The sequence below is a fragment of the Venturia canescens genome, chromosome 9 (assembly GCF_019457755.1).
Source record: "Venturia canescens isolate UGA chromosome 9, ASM1945775v1, whole genome shotgun sequence".
Lineage (NCBI taxonomy): Eukaryota > Metazoa > Arthropoda > Insecta > Hymenoptera > Ichneumonidae > Venturia > Venturia canescens.
In genome coordinates this window covers 12205961-12228664 of record NC_057429.1, presented here as the reverse complement: position 1 = coordinate 12228664, position 22704 = coordinate 12205961, and the positions used below count along the sequence as shown (strand labels likewise).

General features: G+C 35.1%; 5 protein-coding genes and 1 long non-coding RNA gene across 11 annotated transcripts; 2 read left to right on the top strand and 4 right to left on the bottom strand.

Moving 5' to 3' along the window:
• Positions 1-114: 114 nt before the first annotated feature.
• Positions 115-8226, top strand: LOC122416639 (uncharacterized). Of its 6 annotated transcripts, none has more exons than XM_043429714.1 (4): positions 115-438; positions 5772-5868; positions 6108-6479; positions 6565-8226. In XM_043429714.1, exons 3-4 carry the CDS (start codon positions 6111-6113, stop codon positions 7258-7260), a joined length of 1065 nt encoding a protein of 354 aa, XP_043285649.1. In that variant the 5' UTR covers positions 115-438; positions 5772-5868; positions 6108-6110; the 3' UTR covers positions 7261-8226. The 6 variants fall into 6 exon arrangements, with proteins under 6 accessions (XP_043285649.1, XP_043285646.1, XP_043285644.1 ...); XM_043429711.1 differs by lacking the exon at positions 115-438 and adding an exon at positions 638-1034 and having other exon boundaries at positions 5576-5868; XM_043429709.1 differs by lacking the exon at positions 115-438 and adding an exon at positions 1095-1539.
• Positions 1623-4974, bottom strand: LOC122416637 (uncharacterized). Its single transcript, XM_043429706.1, has 2 exons — positions 4834-4974; positions 1623-4697 (listed from the first exon to the last, which is right to left on the bottom strand). Exon 2 carries the CDS (start codon positions 3820-3822, stop codon positions 1741-1743), a length of 2082 nt encoding a protein of 693 aa, XP_043285641.1. The 5' UTR covers positions 3823-4697; positions 4834-4974; the 3' UTR covers positions 1623-1740.
• A 1486-nt stretch (positions 8227-9712) lies between the features above and the next one.
• Positions 9713-11350, bottom strand: Idi (Isopentenyl-diphosphate delta isomerase). The gene is made up of 2 exons (XM_043429715.1): positions 10837-11350; positions 9713-10383 (listed from the first exon to the last, which is right to left on the bottom strand). The coding sequence occupies exons 1-2, from the start codon at positions 11269-11271 to the stop codon at positions 9922-9924; spliced, it is 897 nt and encodes a 298-aa protein (XP_043285650.1). The 5' UTR covers positions 11272-11350; the 3' UTR covers positions 9713-9921.
• Positions 11351-13830: 2480 nt separating this feature from the next.
• LOC122415703 (uncharacterized) lies at positions 13831-16434 on the bottom strand. The gene is made up of 2 exons (XR_006261961.1): positions 15949-16434; positions 13831-15436 (listed from the first exon to the last, which is right to left on the bottom strand). It is a non-coding gene; the product is annotated as an uncharacterized lncRNA (long non-coding RNA).
• A 394-nt stretch (positions 16435-16828) lies between these two features.
• On the top strand, positions 16829-20459 carry LOC122416387 (neuralized-like protein 2). Its single transcript, XM_043429298.1, has 3 exons — positions 16829-17661; positions 17774-18112; positions 18206-20459. Exons 1-3 carry the CDS (start codon positions 17307-17309, stop codon positions 18322-18324), a joined length of 813 nt encoding a protein of 270 aa, XP_043285233.1. The 5' UTR covers positions 16829-17306; the 3' UTR covers positions 18325-20459.
• On the bottom strand, positions 20002-21840 carry LOC122416588 (uncharacterized). The gene is made up of 5 exons (XM_043429654.1): positions 21796-21840; positions 21505-21627; positions 21047-21224; positions 20573-20728; positions 20002-20279 (listed from the first exon to the last, which is right to left on the bottom strand). Exons 1-5 carry the CDS (start codon positions 21838-21840, stop codon positions 20002-20004), a joined length of 780 nt encoding a protein of 259 aa, XP_043285589.1.
• Between the last annotated feature and the right edge of the window lie 864 nt (positions 21841-22704).

Below are 22704 nucleotides of genomic sequence, written 5' to 3'. Positions count from 1 at the left end.
GATGAAACTCGGTTCATCCTATCTCGAAACTATATGAAAAAAATTTAACTGAGTTTGAACCGCGTCGAAGAAAACGGCCATAACAGTTTGTCTTTGCGGTAGAGTCCACCAAAAAAAAAATAGCTGCGGCGACGACGACAACTTGTGGCGACCTCGCCGCTAGTTGAGCCTGCACACTGCGAGTGTGTGTTATCGAGACGCCCATTGGCCGATACGGGAGTCCAGAGGGTCCAGAGGCCAGGAGGGAGCGCCTCTATCGAGGCCCCTCCGAAAGGAAAGAAGAAGAAGAAGGTGTTGTGTTGTTTTGAGGATTAATCCCACCAACCAAAAAGAGAGAGTGCGAAGAACGTTGGCCACAGCTGCGGTGATCAAACAATGTGATAAACGATAACAAAATAGTGATTACTTTTATAAAAATACTTAATCTAATGAATAAAGGTATTGAATAATTATTACACTTGTATATTATGTGGTAAAATTTATTTATACACAATTCTCGCAAACTAACCTTAAATGGAAGTATTGCACGCCAGAGAAAACAATTTTCTGTTCAGACTGTACAAAAAAATATGTGCATGCGCGCAAATAAAATAAAAAAGGAAACGCATTTACGGATATGTGTACCTTCTCTCTCGGAGCAGTCGGGCCCGTTAGGACTTTATGGGAGTCAGCGCTCCCATTAGGAAAGTTCAGTGGCTGTCAGTGGCCTAACTTGCCTCTCGCGAGCAATTGAGATTTGAGATACTTCTTGATAAACAAACAGAACGGAATGAAAAAAATGACATGATCAATTGATCATAGAAGAATGGCTCGGACGCCAAACAATATACACTGATCCTATTTATTTTTAAGCATTAAAAAATCTAAATTCAAGTTTCAATGTGTGTTATTGTTGTGGGAATATACTCGTGTTTTAAAAAATGTTCGAAAACTTCAATCAGCTGTTCGCTTGTTGCCAGGGAGTTTCGGGAATTCCGTTTCTGTGTAGTTGAAATGGAAAAATATATATATACACCAGACATTAATATATTAAGGTGGAACGGTACCATATATAAAAAAAGAGGGATTTTGATGAAAATTGGCAGATATGTTTGAAAATGTGTAAAAAAGTTGCTCGCGAAATTTCAACGAGTTCGACCATACCGTTTCTAAGAAATCTGAATTAGTTTTTTACGTTGAATCTTATGGAAAAGCGTAAAAAAACGCAGAAAACCATTGAAAACTACTGTTAAAAAAGTCACTTTTTGATAATACGAACACAATTGCATAAGTCAACTATCAAGATACCTCTCGCGAAATTTGTAGTGATTTCACCGTACCGATTATCTGCAATGTGCAAAAGAAGATTAACAAACGAAGTTTGTCTCTCTCTTCTGGCGGACATAGCTAGAAATGCGGCAACGTCGCATCGGTCAACGCGTTCTCCTATACCTATATATATGCAGTGCGACTTATAGATTGCCTGGAAACGATGCCTGCCCCCTTTCAATCGCTGTCTCGCTCACGCAAGCACCCAAACATTTGCTTTTTTTTTAAATGGTAATAGTGACTATGATTTGTTCAAGATAATGAGGTCTAAGTTTAGGTCAATAACATACAAATAATATAGAAATCAATCAGGCTTTTGTTTAATTTTCTTTGGAAATGTACATTTGTTTCTTGAGTTAGAATAACAATAAATATATCTTGTTCATAAAATAACAAATGATACTAATATTAAATTTTGGTTGAAATCACGAATCATGACTGTTTTTTTAAAAAATCCAGTATCTTTAATAACATTTTTTTTGTTTTAATAAGTTGGGGTTTGCCATCTTCTCTTTGCTCGAGTAATTCGATAGCTTCTTTCTCATTGCGGTGGAAAGTACTCACTATTAATGAGTAATTAACTCCAGCAATTGCCAGTCTCTTTCTCATCGCACAGGATATTATTGTATCGAGGGGTGCTAAGGTTTGCATCGTATTCGCAATTTTTGGTTTGTTTAGCAAAAGTTGTAAAATATCGTCAAAACTTTTACAGTCTTTCGCAAGTTCATCCACTGAGAAATGGCAACGAACTAATTCTTGCAATAAAAATGTGTCATACGAAGCATCATGCGCGTTTTCTATACTTATATTACTCAGAGTCTCTGTGGCCAATGTCGTGAGAGAATTTTGTCCTTTGCTTTTTCGTTCCGGGAACTTTTTACGAAAAAGAGGCAGCGTATCACAAAAACCAGCAATAAGTGGCTTGAATTTTTCGATCACTGAACAATTAACGATTATTCGCATCAAACGAGGGGCATCGAAAGAACAATTATGCGCGACGAAAATACACGGTTTTTTGAAATTATTTAAATAAATACATAATTCTTCGAGAACATTCGACGCGGATTGTGAGAAAACTTGTTGTCCGTTGTGATATAGCTCACCTTCTGCGCTAGTTATACCGTGTATTTCAGATGCTCTCGATGGAATTGCATGGCGGGGTTTCATATATTTATTAAATTCAATATTACCCGATTTGCATGCTATTTGGAGAATATCGCATGTGTCTTTCAATCCCGCAGTTTCTAAATCGAAAAATACAAACAAATTTTCATCATTCTCTATCATATAGTTTGATAATGAATCACCATCGACGGCTGGTATCTCTAATAATCCCATGTGTCTTTCGTAAGTTCGACCTTCTGTTTGTTGTTTGTTATGTCGAAGTTGAGATCGTTGATTTCGTAGGCACCGACGTTTCCACTTTGCAGCAGGTGTCTTTGCTCTCATTGTTCTATATTTTTTTACTCTGTCACTTCGTTCTACGAACTTGGAACATCGTGTTCCTGGACTCATCTCTAATACTTTCGTCATGGCATTTTGAATGTACTGCTCACCTTCATTTTTTTGCCCTACAGCGCAAGCGTATCTAATATCGGCTGACTCACTGCGACTGTAGCAAATATTTTTAGGAGCTTTTCTTGACATTATACTATTTAGGCTCTCGTTGGCTTGACTAGAAGCTCCCGCAGAGAATTTATCAGCATTGTCAGATAATTTTGTGAATACTCTTTTCAACTCTTCGAATAAGATGTCATTCTTAAAGTTAGTAATATCTGAATGACTGTATTTCTCGGGATCACGTACGTATTTGCACCATGTTCCGCATTTTCTGTGAATGTTGAATGCGTGAAAGGGTATATTCAATATTGCACTTTTCACAGCATCTGTATTACCCTTATTCTGCGCTACGGCATAGGTGAAGCAACGGTGTAGATATTTTATGGCATCTGGAGATAGTTCTCCATCAGGATCTTTATCCTTGCCAATTTTGTACAACATATTTTTCACCCCCTTTGACGTATGATTGAAATCAGAATGTTTAATGACTTCATGCGAACTTTTTTTGCGCACAGCACAAATGCTCGAGCTATCATTATCTCCTATTAACACACCGACTGAAACATGGTGGGCTTTTAATATTTGGCTACCTGTTGCTAAAGAAGCTGCAACTTCCGGCTCCATAGCTTTTGCGCTACCAAAAAAATTGAGCCTACAATCGTGATCCTCTACAGGGTGGCCAAGATCGCACATACGACATTTTCGATTTCTCGTTTCATAATCCAGGACGAGATTCGATTGTGTACCAATAAGAGCTCCGTAACCGTTCAAGCTATCATATTGGTAGCCATTTCCTCGAGTGCTCCAACCCATGTCGTATGATGCCATCAATCGAACGTTGTGAATTGGCATCTTATCGGGAGACGCAGTTATCGCCGAAGTCCATGGCACCTCAGTCCCCGATTCTGCCAAGGCAGTCATGGAACTTTCTTCTTCAAATGATTTAGCTTCCATCGGAAATTCTTGACTTTGGTTAATCCCAGAAGACGCACTCGGACTCTGTACGATGAACCCTACTCTTAAATCTTCAGGCCTATCGTGAATGAACCAAAATATTTTTGAAGGAATACTACAGGTTAAAAAAAAAGTACTCGTAGAAAACAATTTATTATTCAAGTAAAAAATTTACAATCGCTGACTGTAAAAATTATGGTTGAGTGTTTACGTGCTTCTGAATAATAATCAGTTAATACAATTTCTATTGGTTAGCGAAGTTAGACAATAAAAAAAATATATGAGCTCGAGGCATAATAATATTAAATACTTGTGTAAAAAAAAAATTGGAATGTGACAGTTATTGCGCTAACTCAACGTAAACCAGAGTGTGCTCGCGTCCTTATAATTGGTTACTCGAATATTTCTTAATTTTTATAATTGAAACTAATTTAATTATCCATACGATAATAGTTGTATTATAATAATTTTCAAAAATGATAATAATCACGATCAAATGATTTGCAAAAAAATATGCAGTTGTATAAAATGTATATAGGGGCGTGTAAAAGCGTTCATAAATATAGTGTAATAGCTTGAGTTGTAAAATAATCAAGTCATTAAATAGAAAACAATGATTGAACATGATAAAATGTGTAGAAATGATACGATTATCGCGAAAACTCACAGAAGCTTTTCTATCTGAGCATGATTTTGTAATGTGAGTGAGCGCTCTATAGCCGTTGCTTTTGAACAGCTTTCTTTCACGACATGTTCTATTGCTTGTCCTGCCACTCTCTCATATTTCTTGTAGGTTTTCCAGCTCATACTTGGGATGTTCATGGTTTCTAAGTATCTCTGAGTGCTTGCGTATCCCAACCCGCTATGCAAAGTACCTATATAAAATAATTGAACATTACATGATTAGGTTTTTAACACAATCCTATCTATAAGCACATCTAAAAAACAAATCTTAAATTCTTAGATTTTTAACAGTTTAGTATATAATAGTCAATATGCAAAAGTACTTACTCAGAGCAGCATTAGCATTTATGTCGAATAACAATTTTTTGGTATTCACATCGAAATGTTGCTTCGATGTTGGTACATTGTTTAAAAACAAACACTTGAAACATCGTATCGTTAATACTGATGCCAATCCCTGACGATTCTCTCGTTCAATATGCCGTAGTGACAAATCTTCGTTACACGATACGCATTGGAGATGTTGACACATAACCTCGAAATCGACGATTCGGCGTCCTTCTACCACGCAAAATTTTGTTTCTTCCTCGTTTGCAATCTTTTCTGCCTTTTGTACCTCTTTTTCTTCAATTTTTGATTTTTTAAATTTTCTCCCAACTTTAACGAGCCTTTCACGATTTTTTTTCTGTTTCGCGGTTATAAAACGTCCTTCGTACCTTTCTGCCATGGTCCAAACTCTCTTTTGCTCCTCTCGAGCTTGAGCAGGGCAGCCAACAGTTAAAAACTGGAGCTATATAACGCTGCATTGCCGCTATCAAAGCTACTATTGTGAAATGTTCAATATTTTCAAATATCACACAAGGAGCTTTTTTTCACTAAAATTTGAAATATTATGTTTGAAATAGTAATTTTTTCATCTAAAAAGTACACAATTATCATTTTGCATGTAAATTCAAATCCAGAAACTGAACTCATGTGCAGTTGGTAACACGAGAGGCTTCCCATGTTAAAGCATAGGAGTACCCCTCTCACCGCCTGCCCCGCAAAAAAGGTACCGTTCCACCTTAAGATATGTGTTTTGCTCATAAGTGTTCAAAACCAATGAGGCTTGACCACGTAATATTTTTCAGAACAGAAAAGATTCGAGCCATCAATAGTAAAGTGCACTATCGAATATTTGGTTAAATCCATGGTTCAAACTTTCCAAAAAAATCTATATACCGTGTTACCATAAGATTATAAAACTTGGAGCCTGTCCATTCCAGTTGCAGCCTGCTGTCACAATTTCGTCATCCTTCACGAATCGCCCTCAAATTCAGAAATCCGCTTGCTCCAAAATTGATCTACCAACGATTTGCATCCGTGAGTATTTTTATTATTCATCAATATAGTATAAAAATAAACAAGTCACTAAATAATGTACGAAAATTAATTCATGAAACGTTTTTAAAAAGAAGATCAAAACAAGAGAATTCATAAATGAAAAGTAAAAAAGATGTTCTTCTGTGTTCACATATTCGATCACAACTACAATTACAATATATTTAGAAAAAAACTTTAAATAATCGATTTTTTAATGAATTAATTTTTTTGAATTGAAGATCATGAGCAAAACACCTGTTTCGACTCTACAAGAGTTTTCAGTCAAAAAAATGTGGGGAGTGCCAGAGTACCTCCTTATCTCTAATGCAGCAGTACACGGACCAACCAATTTCACTTTCAAGGTGAGTTTGTCAGGGTATCCATCAGGCATTTCAGCTTGTGGCACTGCGTCGAATAAGAAAGATGCCAAACATGAAGCTGCCAAAGCTTTGTTGAAGTTGCTTGATTTGGGTAAAAATCATATTGCAAATGTTGCCCAACAACCCAAACAATCTAAGGACCTTGAGCAAGAAATTGGCAGTTATTATTTGTCCAGCTTCAAAGAAACATCCCATACAGGAATTTTTATAAATTCTGTGGGCAAATTGAGTGTGAGTAAATGAAATAATTGTAACAAACCCCTCTCTAGATCACGAGTGTCATTTTTCTGCAGATCTGAAATGCATTACTGTACAGGAATATTGCATAGAATGGAAATTGAAGCTGCCGGAATACCGGGATGGAGGAGTATCTGGGCCACCGCACAAGCGTGTGTATACCATTGTGTGTTGCATCGGTGATATCGAAATCAAGGCGTCAGCAAATACAAAAAAGAAAGCAAAGCATGACGCAGCTCAGGAAATGCTTGACAAGTTGGTGAGAAATGTGAACAAAGAGAAGAGTCAACTAATGAACGAGCAATACCAAGCTATTGAGAAGAACATCCGAGGCATGAGTTTCCTAGATTTTAAAATTGATGAGCCATCCATTTCTGTCAAAGACTCAGCCGTGAAAGCAAACAGATTATATACCAAGCTTAAAACGTACAGGAACATTAAAAAAGACATTAAAAGAATTGATCTGAACGAAAGTCATTTAATATTTAGGGATAGTTATGAGTCATGCGTTCGCGAAACAGTCCTTGAGAGACTCAGCTTATCGAATCCTTATCCAAAAATGTCGAAACAAGAGACTCTAAAGACTGTTACGAGTCTTCTTGGATTGGAGGTAGAATATAACGTTATATCGAACACCCCGGACCCCGTCATCGTTGTTGGCAAACTCAGCAGCACCCCAATTATCGTAGAAATGGGGCTAGCTGATTCTTATTTAGAAGCGCGGGATCAACTGATCGAAAACCTCCTCAACTCCATTAATATACTTTTAACGTGAACGTTTAATGATCCATATTGCAAACTAGATGCAAATTCAATGATTTAAATCCAGGACAATTTATTCGGAAAGAATTAGTGCCTAATAAGATTTATAATCAGCCTAAAGAACTTCATATAATTATTGACTATTATCGTTTTATCGCATTATCGCATTTTGTGGCAACGATGACATTTAAATGTTCCTCGGTTTTTTTGTAGAATTTCAACTCTATAGTAGAATTTTCCCACTCCAATATCTCAGGTGGTGGGGCAACACCGAATCTACCTGAGATATTGGAGTGAGAAAATTCTGCCATAGAGTTGAAATATCAATAAAAAAATTGTCTAACTTTCTAAACTGTATGTTTTTTCTTTAACGCAAAAAAAACTCAGGCTTTCACACAGAGTTACCCTTATAATTTCTATTCAAGAAAGTTTGTTTGTTAATAAAAACTGTGTTTGGTTTTATATAATGTTATATCGGAATTGAAAAAATGATTGCGTGGAATATTCCAAATAGAAATGGCTTAAACATGAAAAATTGCTGATCGATTATATTTTATAAAAATTGCAGAATATTGTCAATGAAATTTGTAAAGTGAAAAATATTATTTCCCAAATAATGTATAGAAATTATGTGTACAAAAAAATGAAAGAATGAAAAATCAAAGAAATGAAAGACGCAATGAAAATCATACCTGTACTTCGATTAATGGATTATATCTTGGTATCTAATGTAAGTAAACTGGTCGACTATTATAATAATCGCTGTGAAAACCGAACGAGATGAAAATATTATGGATGAAAAGTATAAATTATCTTTCAAACGAATAATCGTCACAGAAAAAAGTAGAAAAGGTGCTACTATTAATGATAAATATCCCAACATTCTTTGGAAAATGGGACGATGTTTAATATTGACGAATCGGATTGATTCAAACCGGATTATAAATTAAGAGAAATATATTTTTCTTCATGACTGTTATATAGTTATTTGTTCAATGATTATTTTTATCTAATATCTTCCTGTTTTTCATTCACTCAATTATAAATGAACATTATCTGTTTCCTGATGGCAAGGAAATAATAAATGTTTGATGATCATCTTGTATGTCGTTTACCACTTTCCAAGCAAAAAATGGAATTCATTTATGTTCAATAAATTTGAACCAACTCAGTGATATTGGAGACTGGTTTCGATAAAAAATAAATCGTAAATCACTTTCAATCAATTTGGACCAAAACGAGCTTTGAATAAATTTAATGAATTTTTTATACTATTTCCAAAAGAAAAAGTTCAATTTTATCTGTATTGACAAAAAAAATGACTGTTTAGTTAAAGGTGTTGGAGCAATCGCTATCTCGCCACCGTGAGTGCGAGAGAGATAGCTGCAATTTTCGAAATTGAATATGTTCGACACGGTTTGATCAATAAAAAAAAGTCCCTGTCAGCGTATTTTTGTCATCTGTCAGCGGACGTGGAATATTTCTTCTTTGAATTCGTATTTACTCGAAAATATATATATTAAGATAGTTTTCACTGCGAATGTAATTTTTATTGGCCATACGAATGTCAAAAGTTCATATTTTCGAATTTGAAATGGAGAGTAATTGTTTTATAGACAGACCAGACTATAGAGTAGAAAAAATTGAGAGTGAATTTTTGGCTTGAAAAGGCGAAAGTTAACATGACTACAGAAAATTTAAATAAATCTTTAATTGCTTTCGACCACAATTTTTTTGAACGAGCATTTGGCTTTACATATGCTCTTCATAAAAAAAACCTGCTGTTGTTTCTGTGTCATTGAAAATGCCAATTTCACCACTTTGGCAAACAAGAATTGTCAAAATTGGTAGAAATTTGAAAGATCCTACGGTGTAAAAGCTCTCGTTATATTTCAAGAGTATCAGAATTACAGGGAAGTAAACACAGCTGAATAAACAATGGACCAGCAGAAGACGCTGCTCGTGCACGCAGCTTATACCCATCATTTATTTGCTCACACCTCTGTAATTTATGGAAACAAATTTTAAATCATCATATGCCGTTCTCAGCTATGATTTTTATTCGCTTTATTTTTTTCGTATTGTTTAGATTAGAAATTATTAGAAACATAACCGATGAAAACACAGGCCGTAAATCCACAGTCCACAGTTGTTATTTATTTTTTTAGCTGGACTACTAGATTCCAAAAGGCCGGCGGCGCCACCGCTGCTGCTGTGGTGACGACGCCGAATGATGACCAAATTGTCGAATATTAATGTCCCTAGGGCTCTCAGTATATCCATAGTGATCCATAGAACATATAGATGTATAATGTAATGTAATGCATAGATGTGTAGAAATTAAAATGAATCGTTGTTGACGTTCCACCCTGCAATGCACAATTAAAGATCTAATCGCGATGTATACCAATTTTAACATGCGAAATATAGAAAAGGAAAGATGATTTGAATACAAAAGTCGAAAATAAAAAAAAACATACATGAATTTTATTTAAAATATCTCATTTTTATTCTAAAACACTTTCAAACTTATCGTAAAGAAAATATATCTTTGAATGGACGCTGTACATTTTAATGTATGATTCAAATTATCTATTCTCTTATATGCCCTTTAATCTCCCAGTAAAAATCCAGCTTGCAATTTCTCCTCCAAATTGCCTTATTTGGTAGTCGATCACAAGAATCGTTGAATTGAAACATGATCTTGACATTTTTCAAGGGAGTCCAAATTTTCCCACCACTGTGGCAGCGAGTATTTCAACATGAGTTGAAACCAAGGAGTCAGAGGTGCACCAACGTCTTTTATAAAATCAGGAAAAGCATCTTTGGCTACCCAATGTATTTCGCTAACTTCATCAGGATTCGGATCAAGTGTTATTGATTTCTTTTTAAGAAACAGCACATAGTCTATTTCATGCTCCCCCCATTTGCCATCACCCAGCGAACGATAATGTATTCTCGTTAAATATTTAAATTCATCTAGTCCAGCTTCAGTCTTTGGAATTCCCAATTCATAATTCAATCTGCGCTGAGCTGCTCTTTTAACACCAAGAGCCAAATGCTCTTCATCTTCACCTGGTACTTCTGCCAATGGGTGACTGCAGCAAGTATTTGTATAGCAGCTAGGAAATGTTATCTGTAAATAAATTATTGATAAAATTTTCCAGTAATTTTGTTGAGCTTTTTTTAAAAATGAAAAACTACCCTAGCGGATTGTACGACCAGGCATCGGTCAAAAAAAGTATAAAAACGACCGAAATTGGTCGAAAACAACCGAAAAACGACCAACTTCGGTCGTTTTTGTACTTTTTTAGAATACCTGGTTGTACAATCCGCTAGGGTAACATGTAAAATTGAAAAAGAAAAGGATAAACTAATTTTTCACACACATTCGCTGTTGCGTTGAACAGTAAATTAAAAATTATCTTTGTTCAGATATCTCAGGCAGACTAGGAGAAACTTAAAACAAAAATTGCAACATTTTTTTTCGTTATAAAATCGTGAATGAATCGTTTCTAATATTAAAAGACTAAGAATGATAAACAAACACCACTGATGAGTAAATGTAATAAAGTAAACAAACGAAGACCTTTGTCGACGCTCTTTTTTGAAGCAGTAAGTTGCCTTTGGTGTCGAAAAGGAAGACACTGAAACCACGATGAAGAGGAAGATCGCCGCCTCTTTCGTTAATTTGATGACATTCTCGTTTGCTAGCTTCACCACGAGGTCTGTCGAACTCGTCAACTAGGATACATTTTTCATCGAGAGCAGCCTCTTGAATAGGTGCAGCGATATTCAATTTGGACGAGAATGCTCTGAAAGCTTCTTTAATTATGCCACTTTTACGCACTGTGTTGCCAAATGTAAACGTCATCCTTTTCAGTCTACGAAATTCCTCGTGTGGAATTTGATGAAAGCTTTCTCTTTTTTTCCTCCACTCAATAACACGCGGGAGACCTTCACTTGACGAAAGCGAGCTCGTAACTGCTGGGAGGAAAAAGAGTAGAACACGAAACACGGACATGTGAGACGTCAGAGACGTCTCAATAAATACACACGTACGACCAAAAAGTTTTAATTATTCATAAGGTGATCCATCAGTTGCCTGAATGTCAAAGAGATAAGTGCAAAGTGGTTGCTCGATTTATTCAGACTTGATTTTCTGAAAAAAAAAAAAAAAAAAAAAAAAAAAAAAAAAAAAAAAAAAAAAAAAGTTGCACCTTGCATGTTCTCTGATGAAATAAAAATATAGCGTGTAACTCATTTTCTTTTTTTAAATATCATTCATCAAGATAACTGAATAAACCGTACGGACGTGCAACAGGACTTTTACCGACTGAACAACGACATAATAGATCACCATATATCAGCAGAGCACGCGAATGAAATCTAAATATTTGTTTCTCAATCGGTAAAGAACCTGGAGTAGCTCTACTGCTACAAGCTTATACATTAGGCGATTTGCGGAAAAAAACGATATTTGTTTTCTCCTCACATCCAGCCTTAAAAGTGAAATTGAGGTGAAAAAATGAATCCTAAAAGCAGAGCTCACCATAAAATTATTTCGAACGGCGCATTGGGTTTGAAGATTTTTCATATAACCCACTAAAATATTGAGACCTCAGATCATCGTATCACAACATTTCGGGAAAAAATCGCACGAAAACGACAATAATATATGTTTTTATAGAAAATCGATTCCCCTTCAAAAAACATCCGTATGAACAATTAGTTCGGAGCAACCATTTTGGTATTATTACCGTTTGAAGTTGAATAAAAAAAAAATTTTTTTTTGCCTGTCAAAATCAAATTTTAGTATGTTTCCTTGTTAGTGAAAAACATTGTTATCCTATGAAAACCAAGCACGAAACATGTTTACAATAATTCTATAAAAATTATAAAAATAAGTGATTTTATAAAAATTACAAAATTATAATTATTATAACAACTTTATAATAGAAGAAGTAGTTTTCTACGAAAAACTACCAAGAAATTTTTTCGTGAAACGAAAAATTTGATTTTGACAATCTCATGAAAAAATTTTTTCTATCGATTCAACTTCAAACAGTGATAACACCAAAACGGTTGCTCCGAGCTAATTATTCATAAGGCCGTTTTCGAAGGAAAATCAGCTTTTTATAAAAAACATATTGTGATTTTTGTGTGATTTTTCCTGAAGACTTATGATATACGATGATCAGAGCAGGTCTCAATAATTATTTATTTCCTGGGCCTTGCTTTTGAGATTCTTTTTTTCCACCTAAATTCAACTTTCTCGGCTGGATGCAAAGGAAAAAAAAAATATTTTTTTTTTCGCGTACACTCTAATGTTGACAGAAATTTTATGGACATTATAAAGATAAGTTTTGATAATACAATAAATCTTTATCGGTAGAGGGAAAAATATAGATCCTTTTCGGGAGACGGTCGCAGATAATTGTCACGTGTAGAACATATGACGTTTATCATGATTTCTTAAGTAGGCAACTTTTAATTAAAAAAAAAAAAAAAAGAAAAAAAAAATAACAATTGAATCAATATATGACGACAATATGGAATTTTATAAAAAATATAATTATTGGGTAAATATTATCATTAGATTATTTTGAAAAGAATTCCTCGTTGAAAATAATCTTATAGTGAGCTCTGCTTTTGGAATTCTTTTTTTTTCACCTTGATTCAACTTTTTTGGCTGGATGCAGTAAAAAATAAATATTGTTTTTTCCGCATATCCTTATCCCTTTTTATAAAAGTAAGGTTGTGACGCGTGAATTAGCTGTTCATTGTCATTGCTTTTCCGCGATTCCGATTGGTTCTTAAAACACGATAATTGTGGCGATTCATTCGGGAAAAACAACGTTCACTCGTCCTAAAATGACAGCTTGGAATTCAAGCCATCTTTGACATTTTGTCGATATCGTTTTGCTCGACTCGATTTCTCGAAAATTCTTCGAATCGGACACTCTTTCAATAGTTTTTAATGAGATGAATTATTAATCCGCGTAAAAATAAATAAAAAATTATGCTATGCGAGAAGATAACGTGCGCGGAGCGCGCGTCTGTGACTCACCTAGTACACATATATAAAAAATACATACATATACGAAAAATTTTAATGGCCGTCTTGTCCAACTGCAATCTAAGCTTAAACTCAGCTTATTCTAATTAATTTGTCAAAGCAATTAATTGTCACAGCAAATTAATCTGTCAAAATTATATATTAGAAATATTGAACTGAGTAGCGTTTAAAAAAATTGCCATTGCATGAATAAATTTAAAAAAGCGGGGATATTACGATATCTGGGGCCCCAAGTTTTGGCCATGTAGCCACAGATATCGTAATACTGCCAAAAAAGCATTTACAGATTGATAAATTTCATTTTGTATTTTTCTACGGCTCCAACTCGAATGGTGAATCTTTCGTAAATGTTATTTTAATATATACAGCTGTTCACTGTACACTCTTTGCCGAGATTTATGTCAAAAAGCCTTCGTAACTCATACATATGTTATACGAGAAGGCAAGGTAGCAAAGAACATGAGTTCATGAGCATAAAAAGACCCAACGCATGTAACTTTGTCGTGTGATTTTAAGCCTCTTTATTTGTTAGCCCAATACATTGAACCATTTTAAGGACTAGACATGTATCATAAGTATATTATTTGAATGCAATTTATTCCTTTTAAAGTATTTCTGTTGCCTCAATTGAATGCTATTTTGCATGAACATGGCGTTTTTTTTTTATCTTTTCGGAATACTTTTTCTTTATTCTATTTTCGAATATTAAAATGTGAAATGCCGCTTGAATGATAACGAACGATCTACGATATGAAAATGAAATATTGTTATACAAAACATTCTAAAGTTATCTTTATAGGTTTTCCTGAGCCAACACAAAACGAGCAGTTAGAATTTTTTTTGTGAAAAACAACTTGCTTACGAAATTAAGGAATTATAAGAAAATCGATTCTTCTCTGACTTTCAGAATTCCCTGGGAAGTATCATTCGCAAATTCGACGTCGAATGGATTGGTATGTTAAAAGTACTCGTCTGGCCCGGCCCATAACTTTTTATTCAAATTGCTCATTCAAATAAAAGTTAAATATGAAGTTAACTCGTGAGTTGATTTTCTGGAAAAGTCATTCACAACAAAATGATTTCTGAGAGCGAGAAACATAAATCTACTACCTCATTCAGCTGACAATTAATGCGGACAGCTCTTATCACTCCAATCCACGCACGTTCCTGCTTGCTTCGTAGTTTAACGTATGTAAGCGTAAACAACAAATGTTAAGTCGTTGCAGTCGTCGGTGAGACGCTGTTTAGGCCAAGCGTGAATGTTCTAAAATCAGCAGATTTTGTCAAAAATGGTAACGGATAACGACCGGTGCCTTCACACGCGGAATAGCCCCGAGGACCTAGCTACACAAAAACGTACTCGAGATTCCCATTTTCTTTTTTTTTATTATCAATTTAGTGCAAAAAATTGCATTTTTTTGGTTTTTTGGTTATAAAAGGAAAACCGATGGAGCGATGTAAATGGTCCCAACGGACGAAATGTAGAGATATAAAATACAAAGGGAATGAGTCCTGAAAAAACCCGATCGATCAATTATTAAGGGATAAATCTGAAGAAAAACCGAAAAAAATAGCGTTTTTTCGAAAACTCGTAATGCAAATACATAAAAATTGGCTGGATGGATTTAAATAAAACCTTGCACACATCTTTTACATACTCAGAAGTGCTGGAAAATTTTTTTCTTTTAATTTTTTTCATGGTATTTTTTTGTACAATTGTGTATTGAAAATGGCACCCTTTGAATCGGCGTTGACAGCAAATCTCAAAAAATGGAACATCTCAGGACGAAAAGCCCAAAGGATTTTAAAAATATGTGATTTAAAAATATATTTTTAAAATAATTTCAGATCAATCAGAGGTATGGGCTGTTCGAAAGTTTATCCATTTCTAATTGAGGTATTTTCAATTGGGATAATTCCAATGGAGAAATATTCCCATTCAGATATTTTAAGTTTAGATATTTGCAATTGGGATATTTTTTCGGGAAAACATTTTCAACGACTCGGAAACTGGCACGATTGCAAAACAGCTTCGAATTTCCGGGCAGTTGGAGCTCCTCCTGTCGTATTTCTGTTTGGCCAATTCACATTCATATTCCATGTTCGCATACTAGATAAACATGGAAACATCAATACAAGAATGTTTCGCGTTAATCACACTAATTTTTTTATTTCTTCTTATATTTTTCGAAGTATTTTCCAGACATTCTTTTATCCCTTTAACGTTGATACCACTGATAATATAATTCACAACCATTGGGAAAGGGCCGAAGAATGTTCAGTCTAAAGTAAAATTGAATTAGGTGAAAATTAGACGCGGTACTCGAATTACAATTTCCATAAAAAAATTATCTTTTTTCATATTTCGTCACGTTTTCCGGTGATGTTCTTTGGGTCCAAAATAATGGAATTTAAGTGGGTGTAAAATATATTTCTCACTTGCCATAAAGACCTTCGTTACAAATCGTTAAGAGAAAAAAGCATCGCTAATTTCTTGCACGAATCGAAACTAACACGTCTTTGTCGCGACTCGATGAGTATGCAATATATGAAAAAATCTGCGATTTTTCCGGTTCCTCCATTTTTCAAAGGCTCCAATTTTTTTGTTTTCAATTTTTATACCTTTTTCTCACAACCCTGAGCATTGCTGGGACCCGAATAAGCTTAGGCTTGATGATTCCTTTCTGTTCCACTTCCTTAAAATGTTTTAAAGGTAATAGAACTTCATCGCCCTCAACTGAAATTCGGAGCTGTCGTCTTCACTTTTCTGTGCCTCGCCCGGAGCAAATTGGTCTTTTCCAACATGTTTTAATTGGACCTTGGTTACCCTTTGTTTTCAGTTGTACATTTTCCAAAACCTTTTCCTCTTCTTTCAATTATCGCTCCATGGCACAAACTTATTGTGCAATATTACTGTGCAATATTATTGACCATGAGCGGGCCTAAAAGAGAGAGAAGCGACACCAGAGACACGGTCCGCGTCACGTGCGGCCGGAGCTCGGAACGACACACCTCCGCGCGTTGAGTGCGCCGATTCCGCCAGTTTCCCCCTTTTTGATGTCCCTCGCGTAACGGCGTATCTCGCTTCACACTCACGCTCACTTCTCGCCCTTGTGACTCTCCGGAATCGACTGGCTCAAAAATGGCCACTCACGATCGTAGCACTTTTTTCTCGTCGGAACTGACGTACGAGATCGTGAGCGCCCTCTCGACTGCGCGCGTAATTTAAATGTTTAACATTCAATTGATTTTGCTGAATGGTTGAATTATTGTTTTTGATTTTTTATTTAAAAAAATGACTGCAACATATTAAATGTTTTAACAGCATTGAGACCCCAAGCATGGGGTCCAAACTTATGGGTGCGAGCAAGAGCGGAATAGTACCGCAAGCATAGCTGAACGCTTGGGTGCGAGAAAGCGCGCGCTATGACCGTAGCGTCAATGTATGCGTGCTCACTTATATTGAACAGCGCCACGGTGGCCGAGATCAGTACTAAGCGGACCCCAGCCAAGTGCGCCCATATGGCCTGTGGCCTGTTGTTCCATATAAATCTATGTTCTCTGGTTATATGGGGAAAAATTATCGTCAATATCGTGTAGAAACTTTATACTGAAGATTTGCAATTGTTTTTTTTAATGATAATTTGAGTAATCGAGTGTTTAATTTTCCCATTTAAAAGCTAAGTGTCAAGTATCAATGCAGTGATCAGGTGTTAAAAACAGATTGTAAATAAGTTAATGAATTTTTGAAAATAATCCCACGGTAATAGCTACGTCAGGCATTTCATCGTCGCAAGAAAATCATTTGACAAAAAAAAGTGATCTATTCATCATCGCATAGTAACAAGCTGTCATTTGCTTTCTTGTTTCGACAATTTGATGATGAACTCACATTCTGCCTTTTGATTTGCACCCTCGGAATAATAATAATAATAATAATAACAACAACAACAACGTTAAAGAACGAAATAAAAATCCTTATGATGACAGAAAAATCGAGGAAAATCATCAACAGATTTCATCCCAGTCATGGCGAAAATATTATACTTTACGATGAGAATACTGTTGCATTTAGAAAAACGAGCTTCGCCGATGCCGTTACTTTTAGCGAAAAACCCTTGCAACTTGGAGAACTTTTCTTGTTGGAAATTGAAAAGCACGAACTTGGATGGAGCGGACATATGAGACTAGGTCTAACTCAAATAAATCCAGCAACCATCGATCGCAACTTTCTTCCCAAATATGCTTTACCCAATCTTCTAACAATGGGCTCCAGCTGGGTTTTTACCATTACTCAAGGCCCGCATCCAATACTCAGTTTAGAAGATGGATACAGTTAGTACTTCAGCACAGAATTTATAAAAGTTGTCTCATAAATAAAAAACAGTTCACAAATTAGTTTTTTCAATCATAAGTTTGTGTTCTGAAAAATCATTTATAATTGCAGAAGAAGTAATACCGAGGGTAGGAATACCAAGTCAAGGGAAACGGCTCCCAACAGACGATATAAGCATACAGACCGCGCGAGGACTAATTCCGTTTACAGCACTGAGACCAAACACGGTTGCTTCCTCACAAAATCTATTGCCTACTGAGACAGGATCCCGAATTGGCATCATGTACGTTCCTCAGGCTGGTTCAGACAAAGCGGAAATGCATTTCATCATAAATGGGGAAGATCAGGGTGTTTGCGGCAAAGACATCCCTTACAAAGAACAACCGCTTTATGTTGTGGTCGATGTTTATGGAACTACGAAGCAAGTGAGGATAATTCAGTTGTACGGAGGTAAGTGAGAAAGTCTAAATAGGAAAAAACCAAAAATCTCTGTTGTGATTTTAGAAACAAAATTGATAGAAAATCAACAATTTGTTTTCACAGTTCTGAGCTTACAGAGCGTTTGTCGAGACGCCATTCTTCAATATACGAAGCGAAACACTGTGAATTCATTGCCACTGCCACAAATGTTGAAGGATTATCTCCTTTATTATATGCAGTGAATGAGTACAAATGAAAATGGTAGAAAAATGCAACAAATCTGGAAGACTTGGAGGAAAAAAGAACAAGGAATTTGAAACTGGAATTGGCATATGCCGAGTTGTTCGATGCTGATGAAAGCTAATTAAGGCAGGCCCTCTTATTTTTAGCCCATTCGTTCTACTTCTTCGAGATTCAATGCTGTTTTCATTGTCTTAAAATTTGAATCGAGAGAATGTAATTGCAGAAAAACCACGATAATACACATTGACGCAAAATATACGTACGAAGAACTATGAGCCATTCTACATCAGGAGGAATTACGAAATTCAAATATCCGATCGGAATTTCTCAGAATTTGAAGAAAAATGCAAAAAATCATATCGAACGACCCATTTTTTTCCTTTCACTTTTTAAATGCAAATTGAATTACGATCATGATTTAGACTCATTTTATTTATTGAACTTTTGTACGTTCTTGGAAAAAGCAATGCATTCATTAAACGTTCAGTGGAATGCCTCATAAAATAATACACTATTAATATTTAAGGATCATTACAGTTGTATATTCTCAAGGGCTTTTGCTAAAGCTCCCGTTTAAAAAAATACTAAAACAATGTTTATTTAGTACTGGGCGTGAGTCGTGAGGTACAAAAGTCGAATGCGAGTGAATGAGATAGAGAAACGGAATGAATAACATCATTTGCCCTACATACGAGTTATTCGTTATGTACGTATGTATAACCCAATCTTCTTGTGTAAACAATCGAAGTTATGAATTTTGAGAATAAATCTATTTGTAATAAAAAAAAAATAAAACATCAAAATTACTCTGATAATCCATTTCAATATTACTTACAAATTATCGAAAACTTATTTATTTCGCACAATCGGAGAATGGAAAAATCTAAAAATTTACCATTTGAAAATTACAGAATACAATTTCAACAAACATACGAATGAAAATTCTTAAATTGGTCTGAAAAATATTATATTTAAGAATATCCTTCAAAATTTGACTCCATACACTGTCGACTATTCTTTGAATCACGATAAATTTTTTTTTTATAATCTTGAATAAAACAATTTGAAAAAAGCAATTTCAAAAGTGAAGCAGTTTCTCGTCTTGATATTTATTTTTAGACCCGATGTTTCTATAGTTGACAAATTCTTCCTTCCCTTAGAGATTACGAAAAAAAATCTCGAACAAATATTCTGAAAACTATTCTTGTTTACGTAGTATGAGCGCAAATTTTGACCTTGTCCCCTGCACAAAACTGAATAAAGAACGAAATTGAAGCTCGTGCTCTCCGTTTTAAAATTTCTGTAAAAAAAAAGAGTAAAAAAAAGTGTCACCTGATTTTAAACAGCGAAAAATGATCATCTTCAAAACTGTATACTGGGTCTAAAAATATCATAAAAATATTTTTAATTTTTAGCCTACGATGTATTCATTCTCAACAATCGAGCAGTCACGAAAATCCCTAACTGCTAAAAACATTTAATACTGTAATTGAAGAAGGAGCAAGTGAGAGAAGATTTGGAATGTGGGAAAACGGATTGAAGAATAATCTAAAATTGGTATGTTTTATTTAAAATCGTTCACTCACATCGACTATTGCTGCTTTCCTGGAGGAATGTGGAACAAAAATGGTCCACAGTAGGACATAAATAATAAATGAGAAGCTGATGAAAGTAATCTAATTTAAAAGAGCAACGACGTAACGCCAGTTAGTTTTATGGTGCTCGGAATTGACGAAATCGTAACCATGTTCAGTATCACGTTCAATATTGGTGTCTGCACTTTGACCAGGAACGTGGAAAAGTACGATTTGTCCAATTTTGTGTCTCAGGGCCAATGAGATCGTTGAGGAAATCCAAATCGGTACTGAATTTTTGGTCTCACGAAGATTAACGAAAAAAATTGTGAGGAGAAGAGCGACGATCGCTAGGCCGAATGAGTTCACGTAAATGAGCACTGAAAAAATACTTTTTATCTTCGTCATATTGTTGTATCAGAAAAACTGCTGTATAATGCCATGTACTTTGTCTAACGTTAAAAAAATTGATGGAGATATGAATCTGGGGGAGAATACTTTCTGACTTTCGACAAGCTGACAAATTGTTAAATAAAACGAATAACAATTTCACCATTAAATTTTCTAGCTCTTGTGCCAAAATAATTTGATAGCATTTCAAAGAATGAATCAAACCTCCCCAAAGCGAATGACATTTTTTACTCCAATCGATCAATGACAAAGTTTTCATTACCAATGTTCGGCACTCCGTTTACTTTTTGAGGAAGGATGTAATTAAGATCTTCGATAGAAAGCAGATGAATTATTATCGGATTCAGACATCCTAGAGCGAGATGTTCCTTCGATCCAGGATCAAGTTTCAACGTCGTTAAGGTCATGATCGTTATAACTGAAAATTAAAAATTAACATGAAAAAAAATTGTTTTAAATTGTACTTCTACTGATTCGGTAGCAAAAAATATAAAAGTGCCACAAAATGTATCAGTTGAAAATTTTCCTATTAAGTTCAAATATAATGAAAATTGAAAGAAATTACAATGGAGAACAAAATACTGCCACTGTTACAGTGCAAAGGAAGGTAAAAAAAAAATACTTGATCATACTTTTGGAGAACGGTCCCAAAAACGTTGGTTCTTCATTTTAATTATCTCATCAGTCGAAATAATCGTTTTGCATTACAGGATAACGAACGAGCGGATTTTCTTACGTATTCCAGGCATAATGTATCTCGCTGCTAATTGTGGATGAATCCTGTCCACTATGAAATCTACCAAGATTTCGGATGACTTAAACATTGGCAATTGTTTCAACCGGGGGTGTTGGTAAGCGACTCGAAAGACGGATATTTTCCAGTGCCCATTTACCACAAAGTCATACATGAAGACCTATTGTGAAGATGAAGAAACGTCAAATGAAAAAGAAGCGAAACAAACAATTTCTCGATTTTTATGATTTTATCAAAATTTGGATTAAAAAAAACTTGCAATTTGATACCGCGTCAATAATTGTGGGATGTCAAAACGAGAGTGCAATTTCTTCGATCGTACGGCCATAGCGTTAAATCATTTTTGCAATCGATCGTAACTCGTTGTCGGGATACGCAAGAGATTTTACCTCCCCAGTATCTCTGGATATTAAACAGACGACATTTGCCTTTTATCTCACATGCACGAGTTCTTCGCTTCTTACAAGAACTGTAATTTGACTGGACCAGGATGGAGGAATCAAGACAAAGCTAGACTTCCACTTGCGCTTCTCAGAATAATCGCTCAAATTAGACTCGCCGGACTTGAAAGAACAAGCATTAAATATAAGTCGTATAATTATGAGTTGAAATTGAGAAAAAAAATGGTGTCTTCGCACTTGATGTTGAATAACATTATCACCAAATTTCATCAATTTCTTATCATTTTGACGAGTGTAGCCACCCTCCTTAACACACCGATTAACACGCACTTCTCGATTAACTTCCCTTTGCTGACCTTCCATTAAATAATCCATGTTGCAAATCAGTCCGTTTATTTAAAATGTGCAAACACTCCGACTTCCGCTCGGTCCTGCTTCAAAACGTCAAAAAAATCGATTGTTTTCGGGAATGTTTTTGGGTAAACCCGGAAATAACTCACCGTGGCGAATTTTTCGGTATGGTTTCAAGAATATTTCAAAAGAACAAAAACGTTTTTTTTTATGCGAGAAATACTCATTTGTACATGGTTTATGCGCCAAGTCTGATTGTCGAAGTTTCTCAGTTGGATACATCGTGGAGATCGTAACTATTGTCCGAAACAAAAACTCCAATTTTTCCCCCATTTTCATATATATTTTCCTTCCACGCGAACCTATAAAAACCCAAAAAAATTGCGAAATTCTATATTTTTAGCGAGTTGGAAAAAAATGCTTTTAAAAAAGAAGAATATCATTTCAACGTCTTGTAAAAATAGGAATTCGCAATTTAGAATTTTTGTCGCAGATAATGAATACGATATCGACATTGTATGCAGCTGAGAAACTTCGACACTCAGAATATGCACATAAACCATGGACAAATTAATATTTGTCACATTGAAAATATGTTTTTGTACTTTTGAAATATCCTTGAAACTATACCGATGGCTATGATGAGTTATTTCCATCTATCCTGAAAACGTTACTGAAAGCAATCGATTTGTTCGACTTTCCAAAGCGGGACCCCCTCCCCCCCCCCCCCCCTTAATACTGACAAAAACATCGATAATAAAATTAAAATAAATCGAAGAAAATCAAAAATCTTTGTCACTTCGGCCAGAGATCGACAATAGAATTTTCTTTTTATTATTATTTTTAAATTGATTCCAATTATCCGAAAGGTCAAAAGGACAATTTTCG

Excerpts from the sequence above, each read along its gene's own strand:
- Idi (XM_043429715.1), bottom strand. The coding sequence starts at position 11,271 with ATGTCCGTGTTTCGTGTTCTACTCTTTTTCCTCCCAGCAGTTACGAGC. Across the intron at positions 10,384-10,836 it reads AAAAAAGAGCGTCGACAAAG|ATAACATTTCCTAGCTGCTA; the intron begins GTCTTCGTTTGT and ends ATTTATTTACAG.
- LOC122416588 (XM_043429654.1), bottom strand. The coding sequence starts at position 21,840 with ATGGATTATTTAATGGAAGGTCAGCAAAGGGAAGTTAATCGAGAA. Across the intron at positions 21,628-21,795 it reads AAAGGGAAGTTAATCGAGAA|TCCGGCGAGTCTAATTTGAG; the intron begins GTGCGTGTTAAT and ends TGTTCTTTCAAG. Across the intron at positions 20,280-20,572 it reads AAACGGAGTGCCGAACATTG|TGCTCATTTACGTGAACTCA; the intron begins GTAATGAAAACT and ends GTATTTTTTCAG.
- LOC122416639 (XM_043429709.1), top strand. The coding sequence starts at position 1,472 with ATGCCTGCCCCCTTTCAATCGCTGTCTCGCTCACGCAAGCACCCAAAC. Across the intron at positions 1,540-5,771 it reads ATTTGCTTTTTTTTTAAATG|TTGCAGCCTGCTGTCACAAT; the intron begins GTAATAGTGACT and ends TGTCCATTCCAG. Across the intron at positions 6,480-6,564 it reads ATTCTGTGGGCAAATTGAGT|GAATATTGCATAGAATGGAA; the intron begins GTGAGTAAATGA and ends ATTACTGTACAG.
- LOC122416637 (XM_043429706.1), bottom strand. The coding sequence starts at position 3,822 with ATGGAAGCTAAATCATTTGAAGAAGAAAGTTCCATGACTGCCTTGGCA.
- LOC122416387 (XM_043429298.1), top strand. The coding sequence starts at position 17,307 with ATGATGACAGAAAAATCGAGGAAAATCATCAACAGATTTCATCCCAGT. Across the intron at positions 17,662-17,773 it reads CAGTTTAGAAGATGGATACA|AAGAAGTAATACCGAGGGTA; the intron begins GTTAGTACTTCA and ends TTATAATTGCAG. Across the intron at positions 18,113-18,205 it reads GATAATTCAGTTGTACGGAG|TTCTGAGCTTACAGAGCGTT; the intron begins GTAAGTGAGAAA and ends TTGTTTTCACAG.